This window comes from Apis laboriosa, unplaced genomic scaffold (genome assembly GCF_014066325.1).
Source record: "Apis laboriosa isolate Shangri-la unplaced genomic scaffold, ASM1406632v1 scaffold14686_cov152, whole genome shotgun sequence".
Lineage (NCBI taxonomy): Eukaryota > Metazoa > Arthropoda > Insecta > Hymenoptera > Apidae > Apis > Apis laboriosa.
In genome coordinates, this window is record NW_025221692.1 from 1,028,448 (window position 1) to 1,048,131 (window position 19,684).

The following is a 19,684-nucleotide window of genomic DNA, read 5'->3' on the forward strand; positions in this document are numbered from 1 at the left end:
GCTCAACACCCACCCAATCTCGAAATATTTTCCACCGGTTGCGTCTCGGCACGTGATATTTTTTTCTTCGCCACGGGATTCCGTCACTTTTTCCAATCCACCATAGATCGAAGCAAAAGTGTATATCGGTATAGTGATAGTTCCATTAATATTTGTTGCAGGATCGAGGCCACGATATATTTCAAGAATTAAACCTTTTATTTTTAATTGTATCCCTATTGCTTTTCATTTAAATTAAATATTACTAATATTATTATTATTATTATTATTATTATTATTATTTCTGTTCGATATCAATTTCAGTTGGAAAATAGTTCGATAATCTTGCATTTATCTTGATTTTATCCTCTTCTTGATTTCTCTCCGGTTGGAGGAAAAAATAAAGAATTTGCATAAAGAAAATTCGTCGGATCGAATTCGAATCGAATAAGCTCCTTTTTCCCTTCCTCGATTGATTTTTTTTTTTTTTTTTTTTTTTCCCGTATTCGCTCCTCGCGATTGCATTTGGCGAACGGCGCACGATACTTGGAAAGAGCAACACACACGATCCCCCGGCTGGAGCCCCACCAGTCGAGGGGTTAAATCGTTCGAACAACACGAGGGGATGGAAGAATCGCGAAGTCACTATCCAGCCACGGAACACGGTGGAATATAAATTTATGAAAGATAAAGTTTGACGAGGGCGATGGGAAGCGGAGGGGGGGGGGGGGCGGGCAATGGTTTCAATGCGCCCCAAGGCGTTTTACTTTTCCAAGAACTTTGTTTTCTCACCGAAATTCCGGCTGGCAGCTGCAACAACAGCAACGAGGCTATGCCTATCCTTTCACTCCAACTTCACCTTTATAAACCTCGGCTGCCGAACTTCGAGGACAAAGTCCGCGGCAGAGGAATAACAGGAGGATGCAGTTTTCCCGATCGTATATGGACGATTTTTGTTTTCTCCCCTCCTTCTTCTCTTCTCCTCGCTTTTCTCTCTTTTTATCTCTCTCTTTATCTATCCCTTTCTGTTTCGGATAAAAACGCGCGACCAATCTCGGATAGCGGAAAAATTTCGAAAGTTTACTTTCGCCTACGAAGCGATATCGAAACGAGGGAGAACGAGAGGATCATTTGGCTAATAGGTGGAACGAAGGACAAGGAGAAGGAAGGAGGATAAATGGATCGAGAATTTGAAACGAGGATCTTCACTCCGTCTCGAAATGTCCTTTTATTTATTTATTTATTTTTTTTCCCCCCCCGTAAGCGTAACTTGATCGATCGTATAATGATCGTAATAATCGGCGAGAGAACGAATTAAACCGTTTAAACCGTTTGCGAAAGCGTGAAATTTCGTTAACGTTTATTATAACGTCGTCCTCCGCCTCGTTCGGTCGATACATGGTATTATTATTTGAAAAGCTCTTCTCGTAATTCTCGAGAACATTTGCTTTCCCGACTAAATATTTGCCGCGAGCCTCGGGACGATTTTAACATCTCAAAGCACACACTCTCGCCGCCTTGCTATGACGAGCAACTGTCTTTTTCTCTTTCCTTCAATTTTCCTTCTCTCTCGCTCTCCCCTTTTTTCCCCTTCCTTTCCTTTCTCTATTTCTTCCCTTTTCTCTCTCTCTTTCCTTTTTTTATATCGGGAAACCTTATAGCCATTGTGTGCCCAAGAATGGGTCTCCACCACGCACACGACCGGTGTACAATGCACAAGGACCAACGAGCATCCATTGTTTCTATTGTTTGTCTATAACGCCGCTCCGCGTTGTCTACGGATCTTTAATTTAAAACACGAATTTCCATACGGAATTTCGTGGTTCCCGAACTACTCGCATTCTATCCTCTCATACACTCTCACACGCGAAAACGAAACTCTTTATCTCGGTTTTTCCTTTCCCCTCATCCCTTCATCCCTCGCACACACCATCCCCTACGACCAATCATCCCTGCATACACCCGTGAACGAATTCCACCATTTACCGTATCGTTAAACACCTATTCTCCCCGGCGCGACGATCGAACCGGCAATTCGGTAAACCGGGGAGGGGGGAGGAATATCTGTCGTCGACGTATACCCACGTGGCGACAAAGGCAGATTCGTGGTCCCAAACCCAGACGAATCGACGGTGGCGAACAATCGCCACAATCAACCAAACCCCTGCTGCTGCCCACGACGAATGGCCGCGACGCCCAACAGATTCTCCGGGGCGACGATTTTCCCTCCGCAGCAACCACCGATTCTCTCGTGGGAGGCGCGAAAACTTCCACCCGGCCGAGGATCCGACAATTATCGCCGCGGGGATCACGCCCGCGAAGAGGACGGAAAATAAAGGAGGGGGAGGGGGAGAAGGGAGAGGAAGGGGTGGCGGGTCGTAAATTATGGAGCGGCAACAATGAGGCGGGAGGAGGAATCTCCCTCCTCCCCTTACTCGTGGCCGGCAAGGGGGCAAATATTTACCGTGTGGCAAAACTCGAGGGTAATAGATTCGAGATGACTTTTCATTTAACCGGGCACAAAAGGTGGAGGCGCGTTTAGGGCCGGAAAACTCGCAGCCACCCGCTGCGGGGACAATGTGCCCTCTCCCGGAACGGATTCCCATTCAAAGGAAAGGGAAACGTAGCTTCGTGGGTAGCCGTTTGTCAACCGGTGGGTAGCTAATTGTTATTGCCCGCTAATTTCCTTGGATACCGGCCTCGTTTAAACGGGGGACCGTCTGAAAAATCCGCGTGACCTATCTGCAACATCGATACGCAACATCGGGCCGGTGTATATCGATGTATGGCGGGCCATTGTGCTCGTGCACTTTTACACGATACGCGCTACAGGAACTCGATTATGGTTTTTCAAATTCTTCGATTTTTTTTTTTATTTATCGTATCCAAGTATCGTATGGAGTCTCGATTAATATAAATTGATGAAATTGTTGCTTTACGTTTTAAAATAATCCTTATAAAAGTAATTGTTGGGCAAATTGATAATTTTTGGACGATCGATTTCCAGGTGGACAAAGATATTACGGATACCTATTTATTCGTCTTGATAACGTTAATAAAGTTAATCGTCGAGCGGAGGAGGACGGTGTTCAAAGTGATAACAAGTGTACACCCGTAAGGCGGTCACCATCTACAAACATAGGGATCAAAGGGCCCGGGCAAAGGAAGGACAGAACGATATCCTCTCATAGCCACGATCCGACAAGACGACGCTTTGTGAACTCCGTGGTCGTTTGTGCGAAAGAGAAACGTTAATTATTATCTCTCGCTAATTTCCCAGATGTCGTGAGACCATTGAGAGACCAATTATCAAAGGCCACGCCGCAAGAATCGACCCCAAGAAACGCGTTCAACCCTAGAAATAAATGGTCCGTGGTTCTTTGAAAAGGGAGCAACATCTCTACTTCTCTTTCTCTCTCCGTCACGCTTTAATTGCTGGACCAACGCCAACTTCTTAATACGTGTAACCATATTAAGATGTAGCCTAGCAAAACCATCCTGATACGATCTACGTGGGTTGATATTTATTGGAGATATCGTTTCGTCAAACTTCTTCCCCGTTAACAACTTCTTTTTCAATTATCCAGATATTGGTGATAAAGGGAAAAAGAATTCGTAAGGAAAAAAAAAAAGGCGACGATAATGGTGGAACGAAACTTTGTTATTTATCTGTTCCGTTTCGATGAAAAGTTTCGCTATGAAAGTTCCGAGTCCAATGGAAGATATGATCAAGTTTTCTGACTGATTTCGCATCATTTGACTTAATTTCTTCTCGTTTCGTTAAAATCCTGTCTTTAACTTCGTGATATCATATACACTTTTGAGATTTCTACTTTAATTTATCGTCGTTATTATTGTTGAAGAGAGAAAAGGTCTCAAACGATACGTATTTTGATATTTTTGTGGATGAGAATTTGTTAAGTAGTGTTTTTTTTAATATATGTATATTCGATGCATATTCGAGAAAATTATTACATAAAAGAAAGAAAGCACTTTTTACCTTTCTTTGTACAACATTTTCTTTTACAAAACTCAGACTATCATCTATTCTAATGCAGAAGATCTAGCATCTAAAAAAAGACGTGAAACCATATCTCAAAACCTCCATCCGAGCTCTCCCTACAAATAATAATAATAATAAGAAAAAAATCGAGGTGATAATCTCAACTGTAAAACACCCTGTACAGACACGAGACAGCGAATGGCACCCGTTAATCGTTCAGAATCGCTCTTTTCCGTTCGAATCCCCCGTTCGAAGGTGCACGCCACTCGTGACACATTACGACTTCCTCGAAAACTGATCGAGACTCTGACACGTGACACACGAACGTGCACGAAGAAGTGCAGTACACGAAGAAGAGAAGAGAGAGAGAAATGGGGGAAATCGGTTTCGAAGATCGTGGTGGAACAGCTGTCCTTGACATTGAACACACTGCGGTATGCGCGTCCACTTCCGGTCGAGATCGAGCGCCACGTGGTCGCGGAGGTGCCGTGGACAGCTGCGAAAGGTCGAAAAAAGCGTCGGTGTCGTTCGTCGATACTTTTTGCACGCGCAGCGGGGGGGGAAACATCGTCGACGACAACATCCTGACATTTGCCAGTCCACCGCCTTTTGTCCCTGGATTTATAGAGCCGTGGATCCTCTCTCTCTCTCTCTCTCTCTCTCCTTCGTTTCGATTTCTTTTCAGACGCTTCATACTTGACCGGCTTCCCTATCGTTGTCGCTCGATATCGTTATTGCGATTCCCTCGACGCATCAACGCCGGTCTAAATTCTTAAGCCAATTACGGGAAGCTCTATCCCACGCGAAAACTTCGCCATGTTACGCGATTATACGGGAGAGAAATTTTTATTAACAGAGATGGGTGATCCCGGGATGATCGTTTTTCTTTCCCACTTTCCCAGAAGAATATTTATGTTTCGAAACATAAACGATGAAGATATTAAAAAGTATAAATATCCAATTCCGTTCTTCGATTTATCGATACGACTTATGTCGATGATTTCCATAATTCGAGCTTTGTTAGTAAAAAAATCCCTAAAACGAACTCCTCCATTTTACTTCCAATTTACCATCGAGCATCTTCCCTTTATTCGAAAAGCCATTTTCGTGGGAGGAGATATCAGGAGGGAAAATATCGGTTGACCCGTCGTGTCATCTCACGGAAGAGAGCGAGAAAATCCGTGTACTTCGCCTTGCATAGATCCAAGAACAGATGGATCAAATTCCTAGGAGATGAGGATGTGTTTGAACAGGACATGCCTATACAACCCGCCTTCTCCTCTCTTCCCAACGTTGCTAATGGGTGTGCACACCAGATCCAAAACACACGACGCGGTTATGCTCGCCGCACACAGATAGATAGACCTTAGACCGTCACCGTCCTCGAGTATTAATGCGATAACTAACAATAACAAGGTGAATCCCTCCCCTCTCTTCATCCTCGATGGAACCCTAAGCTATGCGCCGAGAGACCAGTCTATGTATTTTCGTGATTTCCGCGATGCCTCCGGCGCGGTGGATCCCTTTATAGGTAGGGCACAACGACGCAACGAGAACTTTGATCGTCGTGTTACATTGTGGCAAACCGCCGATACGACGAACGCCGGCCCTGGATAATCCCTTTTCGAGTAGGGGCCGAAGGGTACTTTACCTCCAGCCAGGTCTGCCCTCGTTCAACAATCCCTTCTCGACGTTCTTTCTCGCCTTAGGACACTTAGGGATACGCTGTTTTACTCGGGGATTTCGGTCCTCGTTACGGTAATAGACCGGGGCACGGGTCTTCTTCTTGTTCCATGGCGAGGAAAGAGTGGGTAATATAGATAGCTAACGTTGTGTAAATTCGTAGATTTTTTTTTTTCTTTTTTTGGTTGATTTGATTGGTAACGAATTAGTTTTAATAATAAAGTAATGACAAATGCGATCCAAAGTGATCTAATGTCGTGTTGTCGGTATTTCATCTCCCTTGTAGCTCTATATGTCGATGTCTGTAAATGACTCGTGATGTCGTACGGATTAAGAACGAAGCTTTCGAGCTAATTGATATTCAACGATCAAGAGAAATATCTTATCTGGCCCCGGAATTTCAATTCTCGTTGTCCTAAACAGACTAAAAATAGCGTATAATTCCATTTCAGAACGTGAAAATAAAATCTCTGAACGAGTTTCGAATTTATCGGGCTTATATCGCGAACGATAACGAGCTAGTTCAAAGTTGAAGAGTAGCGAAATTGCCGAGGATTTTAATAAAATTATTTAACACTCTCTTGAAAAAAAAAAAAAAAACTGTCCTTATCGTCCACATTAATCGAATCGATGGCGGGAAACTTTCGAATTATGCGCGGTTGCATAAAAATTCCTCCGCACGGAAGAATATCGTGTCGCTTGTCTCGCACGCACACAATTTTAACAAAAAACCCAAATAGGAGGGGAGAAAAAAAAATTCCCTTCGAAGAAGGGGAGAGGATCGGTCAGGAAAGAAGCGTTTGATCGTTCTGTTACACTTTGGCTAACCACGACGTCAGTGAAAGAGAGAACAGAGGAAGGATAATCCTTCTTTTCCGACGAGAGATTTCGAGAGAGGGGGAGACAGAATCTTGACGAAGTCTCACCTCGAGGCAGGCAGGTGCTGCACGGAACGCGGAACGCACCCTTTTTCGGCATTCTTCGACAGTGAACGGGGAAGACGCTCTCTCTGTGACATTGTTGACCCTCTGCCACATGGCGTTTCGCATATGGCGCACGTTCTCCGTGCCGGTTATTTTTATACGGTTCTCGTTACGTTATGAAATTCAGCACGCGGTGAAGGTGGATAACACACGATGACAGATTGGAGGCTGGCCCGTTTAGAGAGAAGATTACAGCTGCGCGTATAACAACCCCCGATCGGTTCGTTAAAAATGCGGAAGGAATCGTGCGTGGTGAAAAAAGGAAAAAAGGAGACGAGACGCGTGCACGCTACGAGGATATCGTGTATCCACCAGAATTACTTATCGAAGATTATGACGAGAAAAGCGAAGATTTTTTGGGATCAAAAAAAAAAAAAAATATCTCTCCTCTCGATCGTTAATTAGAACATTTTAAAATTTTCGCCAATTTTCCTCCGATCCGATTGATAATTTATCTTGATTGATCTCTGAAAAAGAAAATTAAAACTGTATCGTGAATGATAATAAATAAAACGAAATTTCCCTCGGCTCAACTATCGAACGTTACTCATCGTCCAAAACTGCATCCATTAAGAGATTAAAACGAATCAATCCGTTGTATACCGGGCGAAAATTCCATTACGTATGCCGACATTACGATCCCGCGATGCATCCACGCCGTTCCTTGCATTGTTCGGAAACTGCGGGTGGAAAGGATTAATATAGGCGATGAAGAGCGTAAAGTCAATCGTGTGAAGTCTCGCGTAAAGTGCGCTTCGTTCATGGAAATCGAGGTAGTTTAATCAGAAAACTGCGGGGAGCGGGGCCACGCGTAGTAGTAAGTACCCTCCATCGGTGGAATGTAGGGGCGTTTAAGTAGATGGAGGGTATAGACCCCTGTCTACTCCATTTGCTTCCAGCCCGAGGGACTTCCCCGATATATATCCCAATATTCCTGGTAACAATGATGAATCACTGCAGAGCACCTCTTGCGCAAGAAGTTGCACATCCAATGCGCTCTGCAACGTCTCTTCGTTCCCCCTCTACCTCTGTCTCTTTCCATCCATTCTTCCCATCTCACTTTTTCTCGCCGCGATACTTTCAAATAACTCGGTTTAACCGTAATAATACCGTGTATCCAATGGCGGTTATGTAAAAAGGCTGATGTAACAGTCGGATAAATATAAATGCGTTAATGCTTACTTTGAAAACTTTTCGAGATGCATTAGCTTTCGAAAGTAAGGAAAAAGGGGAACGAGTGCGCGGAGAATGATCCCGAGCAATATCGAGAGATGATTGCGTTTCCCTAAATGTACGTGTTCGAGAATGATACGTGTTTCAAATATTATCATTATTTGAATAATGTTGCTATAGATTTAAAAGATTCGTACATCATTCGATGCATTTCAATAAATGCAGCTGAATAATTTCATTCGATCTATCGAAATCTGAATATCATTCTCGTGATAAACTCGTAATGGACATACGCGTGTCGCTTGTAATATTTGACGAGTTAATTTATAGTTTCGATAACTGTGTATACAAACTTTGTATTGGCGCGACGATCATCCGTAATAACCGAAGCAAAATAACATCTTAATCTATTCGACTCGCCGTATAAAACAGTGTGGACAGGTATATAACTCATGACAAATCGTTCTTCCCTTGTTTGCGAATCATATAATCACGCACACAATCGTTATACCTAATTTCTCCCGTTTATTCCATTCTTTTTATCAATATTTCGTTAAATTTTCGTTTAATAGCCGCAAACAGTTCATCCGAGTACGCGTGTACGCGAGAGAAACAAGAAGAAAAAGCGAAAAAGGAACGCGGCTATTTATTGGTATGATAAATCAACAGTTGAAACGCGTTCACGGCGACCAATTAGCGTTGGATGTTAAGATGGTTGGGTCAGAACCCATGTAATAATGACGAATCAGTTCGGAGCCGGTCTGGTGGCATGGCTGACTACCTCTTATTAATAAATTCGCTTCCCATGCGACGTCCTATGAATCATTCGATAGGCAACAGGGGAGATTCTATTAAACTGATTGGTTTATGCCTCTACAGTTCAACTCGTATCTATTCGTCTTCGTTCTTAGGGCCAATAAACACATTTATACCCAATCCACCTATATTCCTATTACCGATCCTGTGACCGAATATCTAAGGCAACTGGATATTTATTTAAAATATAAGACGTTGATTTATAGTTTATTAGGAAAACAATTTATGTACGCTTGCATTTCTTTTTGATAACGAAAGAAAAGAGACACGAAATTCAAAACATGGAGTATCGATAAACGTAAAAATGTATTTTTCATGGCTCAATAAAAACTGGCAACAAGATAAACTCTTTTTGCCTTTTTCTTTTTTTCTCCTTTCTGTGATCGAATTTCCGTGAAAATTTATATGTATTATTGATAAGATTTATAAGATAATAAGATTAATAAGATAATTGAATTATTATTACGATACATGTTTATAACTGTACATATATATAACGATCGTTCGGAAATTAACTTAAAAAGTATTAAACAAATTTATTGCGAAGCTTAAATTTTACAACGCACCATTTAATCGACCTAATTTCAAATTCGAGTACATTAATTCCGAAAACATTCGCTATTGATAGAACTTTAAGATAAGAAAAGGGAGATAGGGAAAGGGAATAGGAATTCCACAAATTTATTTAACGCTTGTAATATAACTAAAAACGTACCATTCACGTTTGTGATGTATGGAAATAAATAAGATGCATTACGTTAAATTATACACCATTCTGGATAGGATTAACTCCCCTAATTTATTAACTTCGCTTCTAACTAGGGTGGCTCAAATCCTCATGACTTGGAGTTAACGTTGTTTTGCGGGGCAAATCTCATATGGGGATACTACGCTAAATCATCTTGTGGTTAAAGCACAAGTGATATGTACATACCGTATATTTATAATTGTTAGTGACAAGATATTTTATGTATACTTTGTATATACTATCATAGGAAGAATAATGAATAATTGCTGTATCGATGAGAGATAATTGAGAATATGTATATCTTACGACACGACATCTTATATTAATGAACAATATAATATCGAATACGTATATACTAATTGAACACTACGAATAACCTACGATATATTCATTAAAAATATATTATAGTATAATACATATATGTGTAACTTACATACAATGCTGTCGTACCGAAGATAGGAATATCAAGGTTGAAAAGTCAGATCCATTGTGTAGACAACAAGCAATTTATGTATGAATCTCCTCCTTTTCCTAATCCTTTCTTTATTATGAATTTTCCATGAAATTATCTGTCAAAGATAAATTATATAAATTAATGCTTTAAGAAAGAAAACTGATATAATTTGATATAACTTAAATTTATCTTTAATAATATCGATTACAATTATAGGTTATAATTTAAACTCATAAAACGCAGTATAATGAAATTGAAATGACGCATTAATATATAAATGTTTAAATACAAATATATATTATAAATATCAATTAGAAAATTAGTATTTATATAATATTCGTACACTTACATGAAAAAGAAGCAAACAGACTATTTTTTTAGAATTAACTATCATTTATTAACAAAACACAATTAAAATTAAAAACTAAATACTACGAGCAAATATCCGTGCACAATGGCGACTGATTCGTGCAACCGTACAGTACATCTAATGCCATCTATTGAATAATTTTTAAAATTTTTCGTTTCGTAATCTTTTCAAATTAACGATACGAATTATTAAAAGTAATAATATATACAACATAAATATTTCATTAAGATATTATAAAATATTATAGACCTATTAATTACAAAGTATATAAAAATGTTAAAGTTATTATTTACTGCAAATTTCTCTTGTAATTTCTTTTGTATTTTTGAAAGTTTAAAATTTTCTTACTACATTTAATATATTTTCAACATTATCAAAACGAAAGAATTATTAACATTAAATCTAAGTGAAATTGAAATGACACATTGCAATATGTAAATATTTAAATGCAAATATATACTATAAATATCAATCAAAAAATTAATATTTATATGATATTCGTACACTTACATGAAAAAGAAGCAAATAGATGACTTTTTTATTAATTAATTATCATTTATTAACAAAAACACAATTAAAATTAAAAACTGAACACTATGAGCAAATATCCGTGCACAATGGCGACCGTATTTGTGCGACCGTACAGTACACCTGTTGCCATCTATTGGATAATTTCTAAAACTTTTTGTTTCGCATTCTTTTCAAATTCGCGGTACGAATTATTAAACTAATAATACATACAACAAGAAAAATATTTCATTAAAATATTATAAAATATTATATATTAATTATAAAGTAATTAATTATAAAGTATATAAAAAAAAATTAGAGTTATTATTTAATGCAAATTTTTCTTGTATATTTTTGAAAGTTTAAAATTTTCTTACTACATTTAATATATTTTCAACATTATCAAAACGAAAGAATTATTAACATTAAATCTAAGTGAAATTGAAATGACACATTGCAATATGTAAATATTTAAATGCAAATATATACTATAAATATCAATCAAAAAATTAATATTTATATGATATTCGTACACTTACATGAAAAAGAAGCAAATAGATGACTTTTTTATTAATTAATTATCATTTATTAACAAAAACACAATTAAAATTAAAAACTGAACACTATGAGCAAATATCCGTGCACAATGGCGACCGATTCGTGCGACCGTACAGTACACTTTTTGCCATCTATTGGATAATTTCCAAAACTTTTCGTTTCGCATTCTTTTCAAATTCGCGATACGAATTATTAAAACTGATAACACGTACAACAAAATAAATATTTCATTAAGATATTATAAAATATTATATACCTATTAATTACAAAGTATATAAAAAAAAGTTAGAGTTATTATTTAATGCAAATTTCTGTTGTATATTTTTGAAAGTTTAAAATTTTCTTACCATATTTAATATATTTTCAACATTATCAAAACGAAAAAATTATTTGCATTAAAATTAAATCAGATTAAAAATATGATAGAAAATATAAAATTCTGAATTGCATTCATTTAATATATAAAAAATTTATATGAAAAATATTATTGATGAGATATTAAATAAAGTTTTTTTTAATGTTTTTAAATATTTTGTTCATCGAAATTATAATTTCCTTATAATTTTATATCATGTAAAATATTACCAATTTACTAAAATAATATCTACGAAGATAGCAAAATCTCTATTTATCAAAAAATTTATTAATCATAAATTTATTATCAAAAAATTTATTAATCATAAATTTATTAATCATAAATAATATATATATTATGATAAAAAAAAATAAAAAAATAATGAATATGAATATTGTATTTTAAAATGTAATTTTATTCGTATGCAAACAAAAATGATCCATATGTCGTTGGTATCATTTAAAGTATAATAACATACACGCACATTTATATAATTTCACATGTTGTCCATTATAAAAATTGTTATATCATTGCAATAAATAGAATTAAATTTTATTTCTTATTTTTAAATTTTAAAGCAAGCACGCTCTTATATACAAAATATTTTTCATAATATTAATATTAGATATATTCGAAGAGATATGAGTATGAAAATTCAAGAAAAATTTTAAAATATGTAATTTGTTCATTTTCGGGAATATTAAATTCCCACAAAAGTTTCGCTATGCACACTTCTGAGTAAAAATTTCATGACAGTTCCTTAATATGTTGATACCATTAATTATAATTATAATTTTATATCATTATTGATGTGCACAATTCACAAAATAAATACTGAGTTCAATTTTTTACAAAATATATATTAGGATATCGCACTTAAGGTAAAGGTACACGATAAAATGCGTAAAAAATATACAATGAGTTCCTCTATCGAGAGGCACTAACGACAAGGAACACAGAATTGTCGCATATAGATCATACATAATTATTCGTTCATTCGCGTATAGATATCAAATTTTGCATTCAGAAAATTCTTCTTTATCATTTATCACTTGTTAGGCATTTTAATATTAATTTTTGTTAAATAATGAAATCGAGAGAATAAGATATGTGTAAGTATAACGATATTCTCTTTCGTATAAATATAATAATCATATGTCGATTTTTAATACATTTCAACATTTATCTATTAACAAAATTTAATTATATAATATCAGATACATAATTTTTTTAAATATTCGATAAAACATCGAATCATTTATTTCGTTGAATTATTTTTAATACTGATAAATTACACTAAAATTGCACACAAATAATATTTAATAATTTCATTTTTAATGTTATTAAGATAAATATAATATGTGACACATTAAAGATTTTATGATTCTTCATAAAGTTTATGATATTATATAACAAAGTTATGATATTTACATAACATTTGTAGATTCCCTTACATTATCTCAATATAATTCATACAAGCTTACAACACATTTACATACAATACACATACATCCAATTTTTTTAAGCTAATTTAATTATTTCATTCTATAATTATAGAACATGTGATTAAGATATAAAAAAATAAGATTCTAAAAAAAGATTCTATAGCTTGATAATTATGATCATAGCTAAATTTAAAAAAAAATATAGATTATAATACAACATGTACATATTCTTTTGTTCTTTATTAATATAACCATTAAATGGTTGATACATCATTAAATGTTTTTATAGAAAGAGAAACACACACTTATATGTTGTATTATATATTAATTTATGAATAAGAAAAAAAGAAAATGTAACAGAAGATTGTGAAAAATTACAAATACATTAATACGAATATATTCTACATATATTTGACATATATTATAAAATTAATATTATTAATAGATTTTAAAGTATTAATATATGGCATTGATGTCATAGAAAAAATAAAATTTGAGTAAAATCAATATTAAATCATAATTTCTAATAAAAAATAATTAAAATTAAACATTTCTTACTATAGTGTCCTATATATTTTAATAACATTATTTTTTTTGTTATTATATTTCAATAATAGAATTTATCAATTATATTATATAACGTAAATATGCGAACATATTCCTATACATAGAGACAAAAAGCAAATATGTTCATCTATAATTTCATATTATTTTTGAAGCTATAATTTATATTTATTTACAATTGTATTTATTAATGTAAATATCTATTAGGAAAAAGGCTAAATTGTTGAGTAATCAATTAATTCGAATAGTGGATGGAATAAGAGTATTGTCAATTAAAAATTAGATTATCACGGATTTCTAAGAGATTCCGAGTTCGATTCGAGTTACATTTAATTCTCCACTATTCTTTATATTGTTCATTTTTTCTTCTTTTATTCTTATCTTGTTCATTAAAATTTTCTTCAAAAAAAAAAAAAAAAAAAAAAAAAAAAAAAAAAAAAAAAAAAAAAAAAAAAAAACCAAATTCCAATATAATTTTATATTTTACATTGTTATTAACTATTATATATTTTATATGTATATTTATTTAAATTTATTATTATTTATATTAAGGTAATTAGAGCATATAATATTTAATATTTATTAAAGCATTAAGCCATATTATAAGTAAAATTATTGCAATGTGCTTGTATTTGGAAATATTTTTATATATAGTATTCAATTTTTTTTATATAATATTCAACATTGACATTAATTGTATAATATTCTGTATATTTTTTTCAAATTATTATTAGTTTATAAAGATTATAACAAGTGTGAAAATTATTTTTTGAATTATATTTGAATATTTTTGAATATTTAATGAAATAAATATTATACAACAAGCACATAAACTTACAATAGCTAAATTATAAAAATAAATTATAAAAAATATTTATAATAATATATTATATAATATATTTATAATAATATTTATAATAATAAAGCTTAATAATTAGAAAAATTATAATTTCTTGAATTTGAATATATTCCTTTTATGACTAAAAACCATTCAAAGGACAAAATTTTATTTTATATATATTTTTATATAAAAGTTTAACAAATAAAATATTATATGCTAATTAATGGCAAAAGAAATTTATGAATATTTATATCATTTGATAATAATTGATATTAATATTGTAATTTTTAAATATTCTTTGTAATTTATAATTCTTAAATATTCCATTTTTTGTGCATATAATAAAATAATCTTTAAAATATTGCTATATTATTAATTTTTTATACATACATAAATAGATAAAATATAATTTATTATAATAACAAATAATAAAAAAAATATTGCAAATAAGATAATAGTAAATAGATATTATTTAACTTCACAATTAATTTTTGAAATATTATTTATAAGTAAATAACATAATAATAAAGCTTTAACATAATTTTATATTATTTAGTTCATTAGTAAATTAGATACTTCTAGAGATTTTATATTATTTACTTTCAGAAATTTTTGAATTCATCACATAATTTATATCACGAAAAAATTAAATTTCTTCAAAATCATAATCATTTAAATTATTATTATTAATTGAATTGAAATTATTTCATATATAATAAACAAATATTTTATATTGAAAATACATACATATTGTTAAAAGTTTGCAAATTTATTAATATAATTATAAAAGAAATCATATATTTCTCAAAAAATATTTTAATTTTTTTTTTTAATGATTCTATTTGCACTAATCATTTTAAATCATTTTTTAAATCAAAGATGTTGAAGTTAACTGTACTTTTTTTGAATACATATATTATAATGTGGCACATGATATTATTTATTTTATATTTATGTCATATTTTCTTTAATATATTTATTATTAATCTAATAAATATTTGGATATTTTCAAATAAAATTTTACTTGTTTATAATAATATGAGAATTTGATTGGTAAATATATTTAAGCATATAGAGCATTTTTATTCAGAGTATTTTTTTTGAGATATATCATTATATAACATTGCAGTTAAGATAGTAAAAAGATATATCAAAATATGTTAAAATATATTACAATATGTATATATTATAACATATTTTCATTTTAAATTTCTATTTGTAAATCACTATTTGTAAAGTATATTCAATAACGAAATTATGAAAATATTTTTAGATTACAATTATTAAAAAAAAATCAAAAATATATAATTTTAATTCTGAATGAAATAAAAATTTTATAAATATAAAAAATGAGTTAAATTTAATAATATAGATATTAATAATTTCATTCTTTATTAACTTTTATAAAAAGTACTTCAAAAATTACATATCTTAATTTTTAAATATAAAATATAATAAATATATATATTATATTTAAAAATTATATATATATATTTATTTATGAAATTTTATCCAATTATATCTTTCTTTTATTTCTTCATTCAAAATAGAATGTAGCAGAATATATGCCTTGTTTGTTACATAACTTATTAAAATATGTCCATAATTTTATGGGAAGCTCTTACTTTTTTTATGTTTTAAATGTACAGAACAGTACATCTTTCATTTATCAAATTAGCAGCATTATGTAATTTATATAGTAAAATTTAATACAAATTAATTTTTTTTAATATTCTTTTCTATATACAGATTAAAAAATCAAATTATCTCAAAAATTTCAATTATTTATTGAGTTTTTTTTTAGGCAGATTTTTAATATTCATTTAGAAAAACAAAATGTTTATTTAAAAAAACAGAATAAAGTTGTAAAATTATTATGAATTCTTTTATATATAAATCTTTAATCTTTAAAATTTATATAAATAATATTTAAATTTTTTTCATTGTATGAGAAAATATCTTTTATAAATGACAATAACAAAAATAGTACTTGAGATTCATTTTTTCTTTTTTACTTTTTTGAATATGATTATTTTTCTACATTCTTCATCATAATTCACAAAATTACAATGAAGAAAATTGAACTAACATTTGTTGGAACGTTGTTGTTCCAACAGTTGTAGACATTTGACTAATACTGTTGAATAAAGCTTCTGCTTGTAAAGTTTCTGGCAACCTTGTAAGAAATTGTGCTCCATGCACAAAATCCATTTTTAATAATTCTTCTTGATATAGATGTAATACACCAAGTGCTGTTCTAAAAAGGAACTCATCTCCATCTCTAAGAAAAACATCCCAGATTCTACATGCCACATCCAGAGGCATTGCCTTAGCATATATAGTATACAACCAATCTAATAAATATAAATCTGGACTAAGACCAGCTACTGTAAAATGAGAAAAAATTTTTGGTAATTTATGTGCAAGTGCACTAGAATATACTTTATAGTAAATATCCATTTGTTTCTGGTTTAATGTAAAAGCAGCTCTATGACAAGGATGATTCAATAAATTAGCAAAGCAAGTAAAGGCATCTGGAGCTTCCATATTTAATGATAATACTGCTCCCACAAAACTCATACCTTGTACATAACCTACATCAGGTCTATAAACAGCATAGGCTGCTAAAATACCTTGAAGACTATTAGATAGTGGTCCACCTTCTTGAAAGACACATAAAGTAGGAAAAGTACGAGATACATCTAATTTAATTGCAGCTAATGTTTCACTTATAGGACTCGATATTGCTCTTTCCAAACATATATTATAAAGATGTGTTGTTATATTTAAATTATTTGGAATTGCTAATTTCCACACTTTACCACGGACACTAGGTGGAAGACCACGCCACCACAATTCACGTACTTTTTTTGTATTTTTAACATTTTCAAATTTAGAAAGAATATGTACATTCCAAGTATGAGAATCTTCTGCTAATCTTTCTTCTTCTTTAAGTTGCAATTCTCTTTGATGCTTACGTTCTTTTTCTTCTCGTAACTCGCGTTTTCTTGCTGCTTCTAGAATAGCACTATATTGTTTACGATGACGTTCCTCTTCAATTGCATTTTTAGCTGGTAGATTAGCAGGTCTTGGTTGTTGAATTAAAGCTAAACTTCCACCTATTTTATCTATGTTTCTTGATGGACTACTAGTAGGTGTAGATTGTTGAGAATCTTTATTTTTCCATGAAAATACATTTTTTGAAAAAAGAATATTTAATCCCCAACGCTTAGATTTCTCAGTCCTTTCTATAACTTGTTGATCATCAGAACCCAAAAAACTTCCAGAAGGAGAAACTTCACTAAGGGAAGACACTGTACTGCTACAAGAACGTGGCAAACTGTTTCTTGGACTACTGTTTGCACTACCACTTTCCAGTCTTATATATTTATCTTCATCAACTTTAAAGTTATCATTTAAAGAATCTTCTTTATAATCACAAGAAGAATCTAAATATTGAGATTTATAATCCAATTGTGATTCATTAGATTCTTCCAAAGAATATATTTGTTTTGTAGTGGGATTATAAGCTAAAGACATACTTTCCAATGCATGATTTAAACTAGTTCCAGCAACACCTACAGATACTACATTGCCAGCATCATACCATTTATTTTCTCGAATATGGACACATAATGCTTTAGTTTTTACAGCAGGTAATGAAGCTACATCACATGCCAAAGCTTCATTGATATTCACACTGTTACAGGATATAGAACTTCCATTCAATGATACTAATTGTTGTTTACCAATTTTTGGAACAATATTATTTGCAATATAACAGTTAGAATCTCGTCCAGCAACTTTTAATACTTGATAATTATTAGACATATTTCCATAACGAGACACAATACATGGAGATACATTTTGTGATGAAATAGAATGATGATTATTTCCATTTAAATGGTTAGATATAGGATTCTTCATGATTGATATTTGTTTTCTAACCTTATCAATATATTAAATACTTTTTTAATAAGAAACCAACAAGTATTCAATTTTTTATGTATATTTATGGATTTGAATTTATACATATTTTCTCATTAATTTTTAATAATATTATATATATACATCATCAATATTCGTAAAGGTAACGATATTACGATGAAACAACACCCAACAAAATCTCATTATTTTGGTATAGTTTTTTTATAATATAGGAATTTTTGAGGATAGATGTCAATTATCTTATTAATTCTATCCTGTTATAATATTAACAAACAAATAAATTCCACTCATATATTTTCATCAAACAAATTGATTATAATGAAAAAAATATCTTCAATTTTTACATTAATAACTTTTTTGGTTGTCTCACAAAAAATTAAAGAAAATCAGATCTGATTTTCACACAATAATAATAAAATGCATGATCATAAAATGATGTATAATTCAATTGATAAATATTTATAATTAATACCGTGATGTTTTATGAGTAATTTATATATACTGCCTAAAATTAACAATTATCTACGTTCAATAATATACATTCATAGAATAAAAAATTTATGTTTTTGTTCTTACTTATTTATGCAATAAAAATAATTAATATTTTCAATTGATGTTTTAGTTTTAGAATAAAAATATTTTTTTTAATAATTTTATAAATTATAAAGAAAATTTATCCCGTACACGATCACTGATCTTTACTACTATGACTAACGAATCACATGATTGCATTACTACCTATTGTTAAATTAATAATAATAATTTTTTTATTTTTATTCATGAACATATTAATGCATAATATTATATCATTATTGCATTTATAATTTAATTCCTATTTATTATTTAATATAAAATAAATAAATAAAAATATTACATATATCTAATATATTTAATGTTCAAATTAAAACATTTCTTACTAATACAAATGTATTATAAAAAGTAATATAAAAATAAAGTATAAAATAAAAATATATGTTTCTTTTAAAAATATTAAATATTTAAAAAGATACAATTTTAATAAAATTTCGATAATCAAACCATTTTAACTATTATTAAATATTTATTATTTTTAACTAGTATATATCTATACTAAATATTTTTTCATTTCATTTAAACAATCAAAATTAATTTTAGATATTTATAACATATTATAAAGTATAATATAAAAATAATATAAAGTATAATATAAAGATCATATAAAATAAAAACGTTATATATGATTTTCGTAATTAAAAATTGTACTTTAATTTGAAA

The 19,684-nt window shown here is 31.1% G+C and overlaps 1 protein-coding gene and 1 long non-coding RNA gene across 4 annotated transcripts in view; both read right to left on the reverse strand.

Annotated features, from left to right (window-relative positions):
- LOC122710411 overlaps nt 1-11,288 on the reverse strand; it is a 103,666-nt gene extending 92,378 nt beyond the window's left edge. For 2 of the 3 annotated variants that reach the window (XR_006345928.1, XR_006345926.1), the window contains exons 1-2: nt 10,720-10,799; nt 9,819-9,954 (exon numbers count right to left, since the gene is read on the reverse strand). This is a non-coding gene — a long non-coding RNA (uncharacterized LOC122710411). Of the gene's footprint in view, nt 1-9,818; nt 9,955-10,719; nt 10,800-11,258 lie in introns of those variants that run through there. The other variant, XR_006345927.1, reaches the window with a different exon arrangement.
- A 5,147-nt stretch (nt 11,289-16,435) lies between these two features.
- LOC122710390 (TBC1 domain family member 14-like) lies at nt 16,436-18,672 on the reverse strand. Its single transcript, XM_043928214.1, has one exon. It carries the CDS (start codon nt 18,407-18,409, stop codon nt 16,547-16,549), a length of 1,863 nt encoding a protein of 620 aa, XP_043784149.1. The 5' UTR covers nt 18,410-18,672; the 3' UTR covers nt 16,436-16,546.
- Nucleotides 18,673-19,684: the final 1,012 nt, after the last annotated feature.

Bases quoted from the DNA above. Each gene is read 5' to 3' on its own strand.
- LOC122710390 (XM_043928214.1), bottom strand. From the start codon at position 18,409: ATGAAGAATCCTATATCTAACCATTTAAATGGAAATAATCATCATTCT.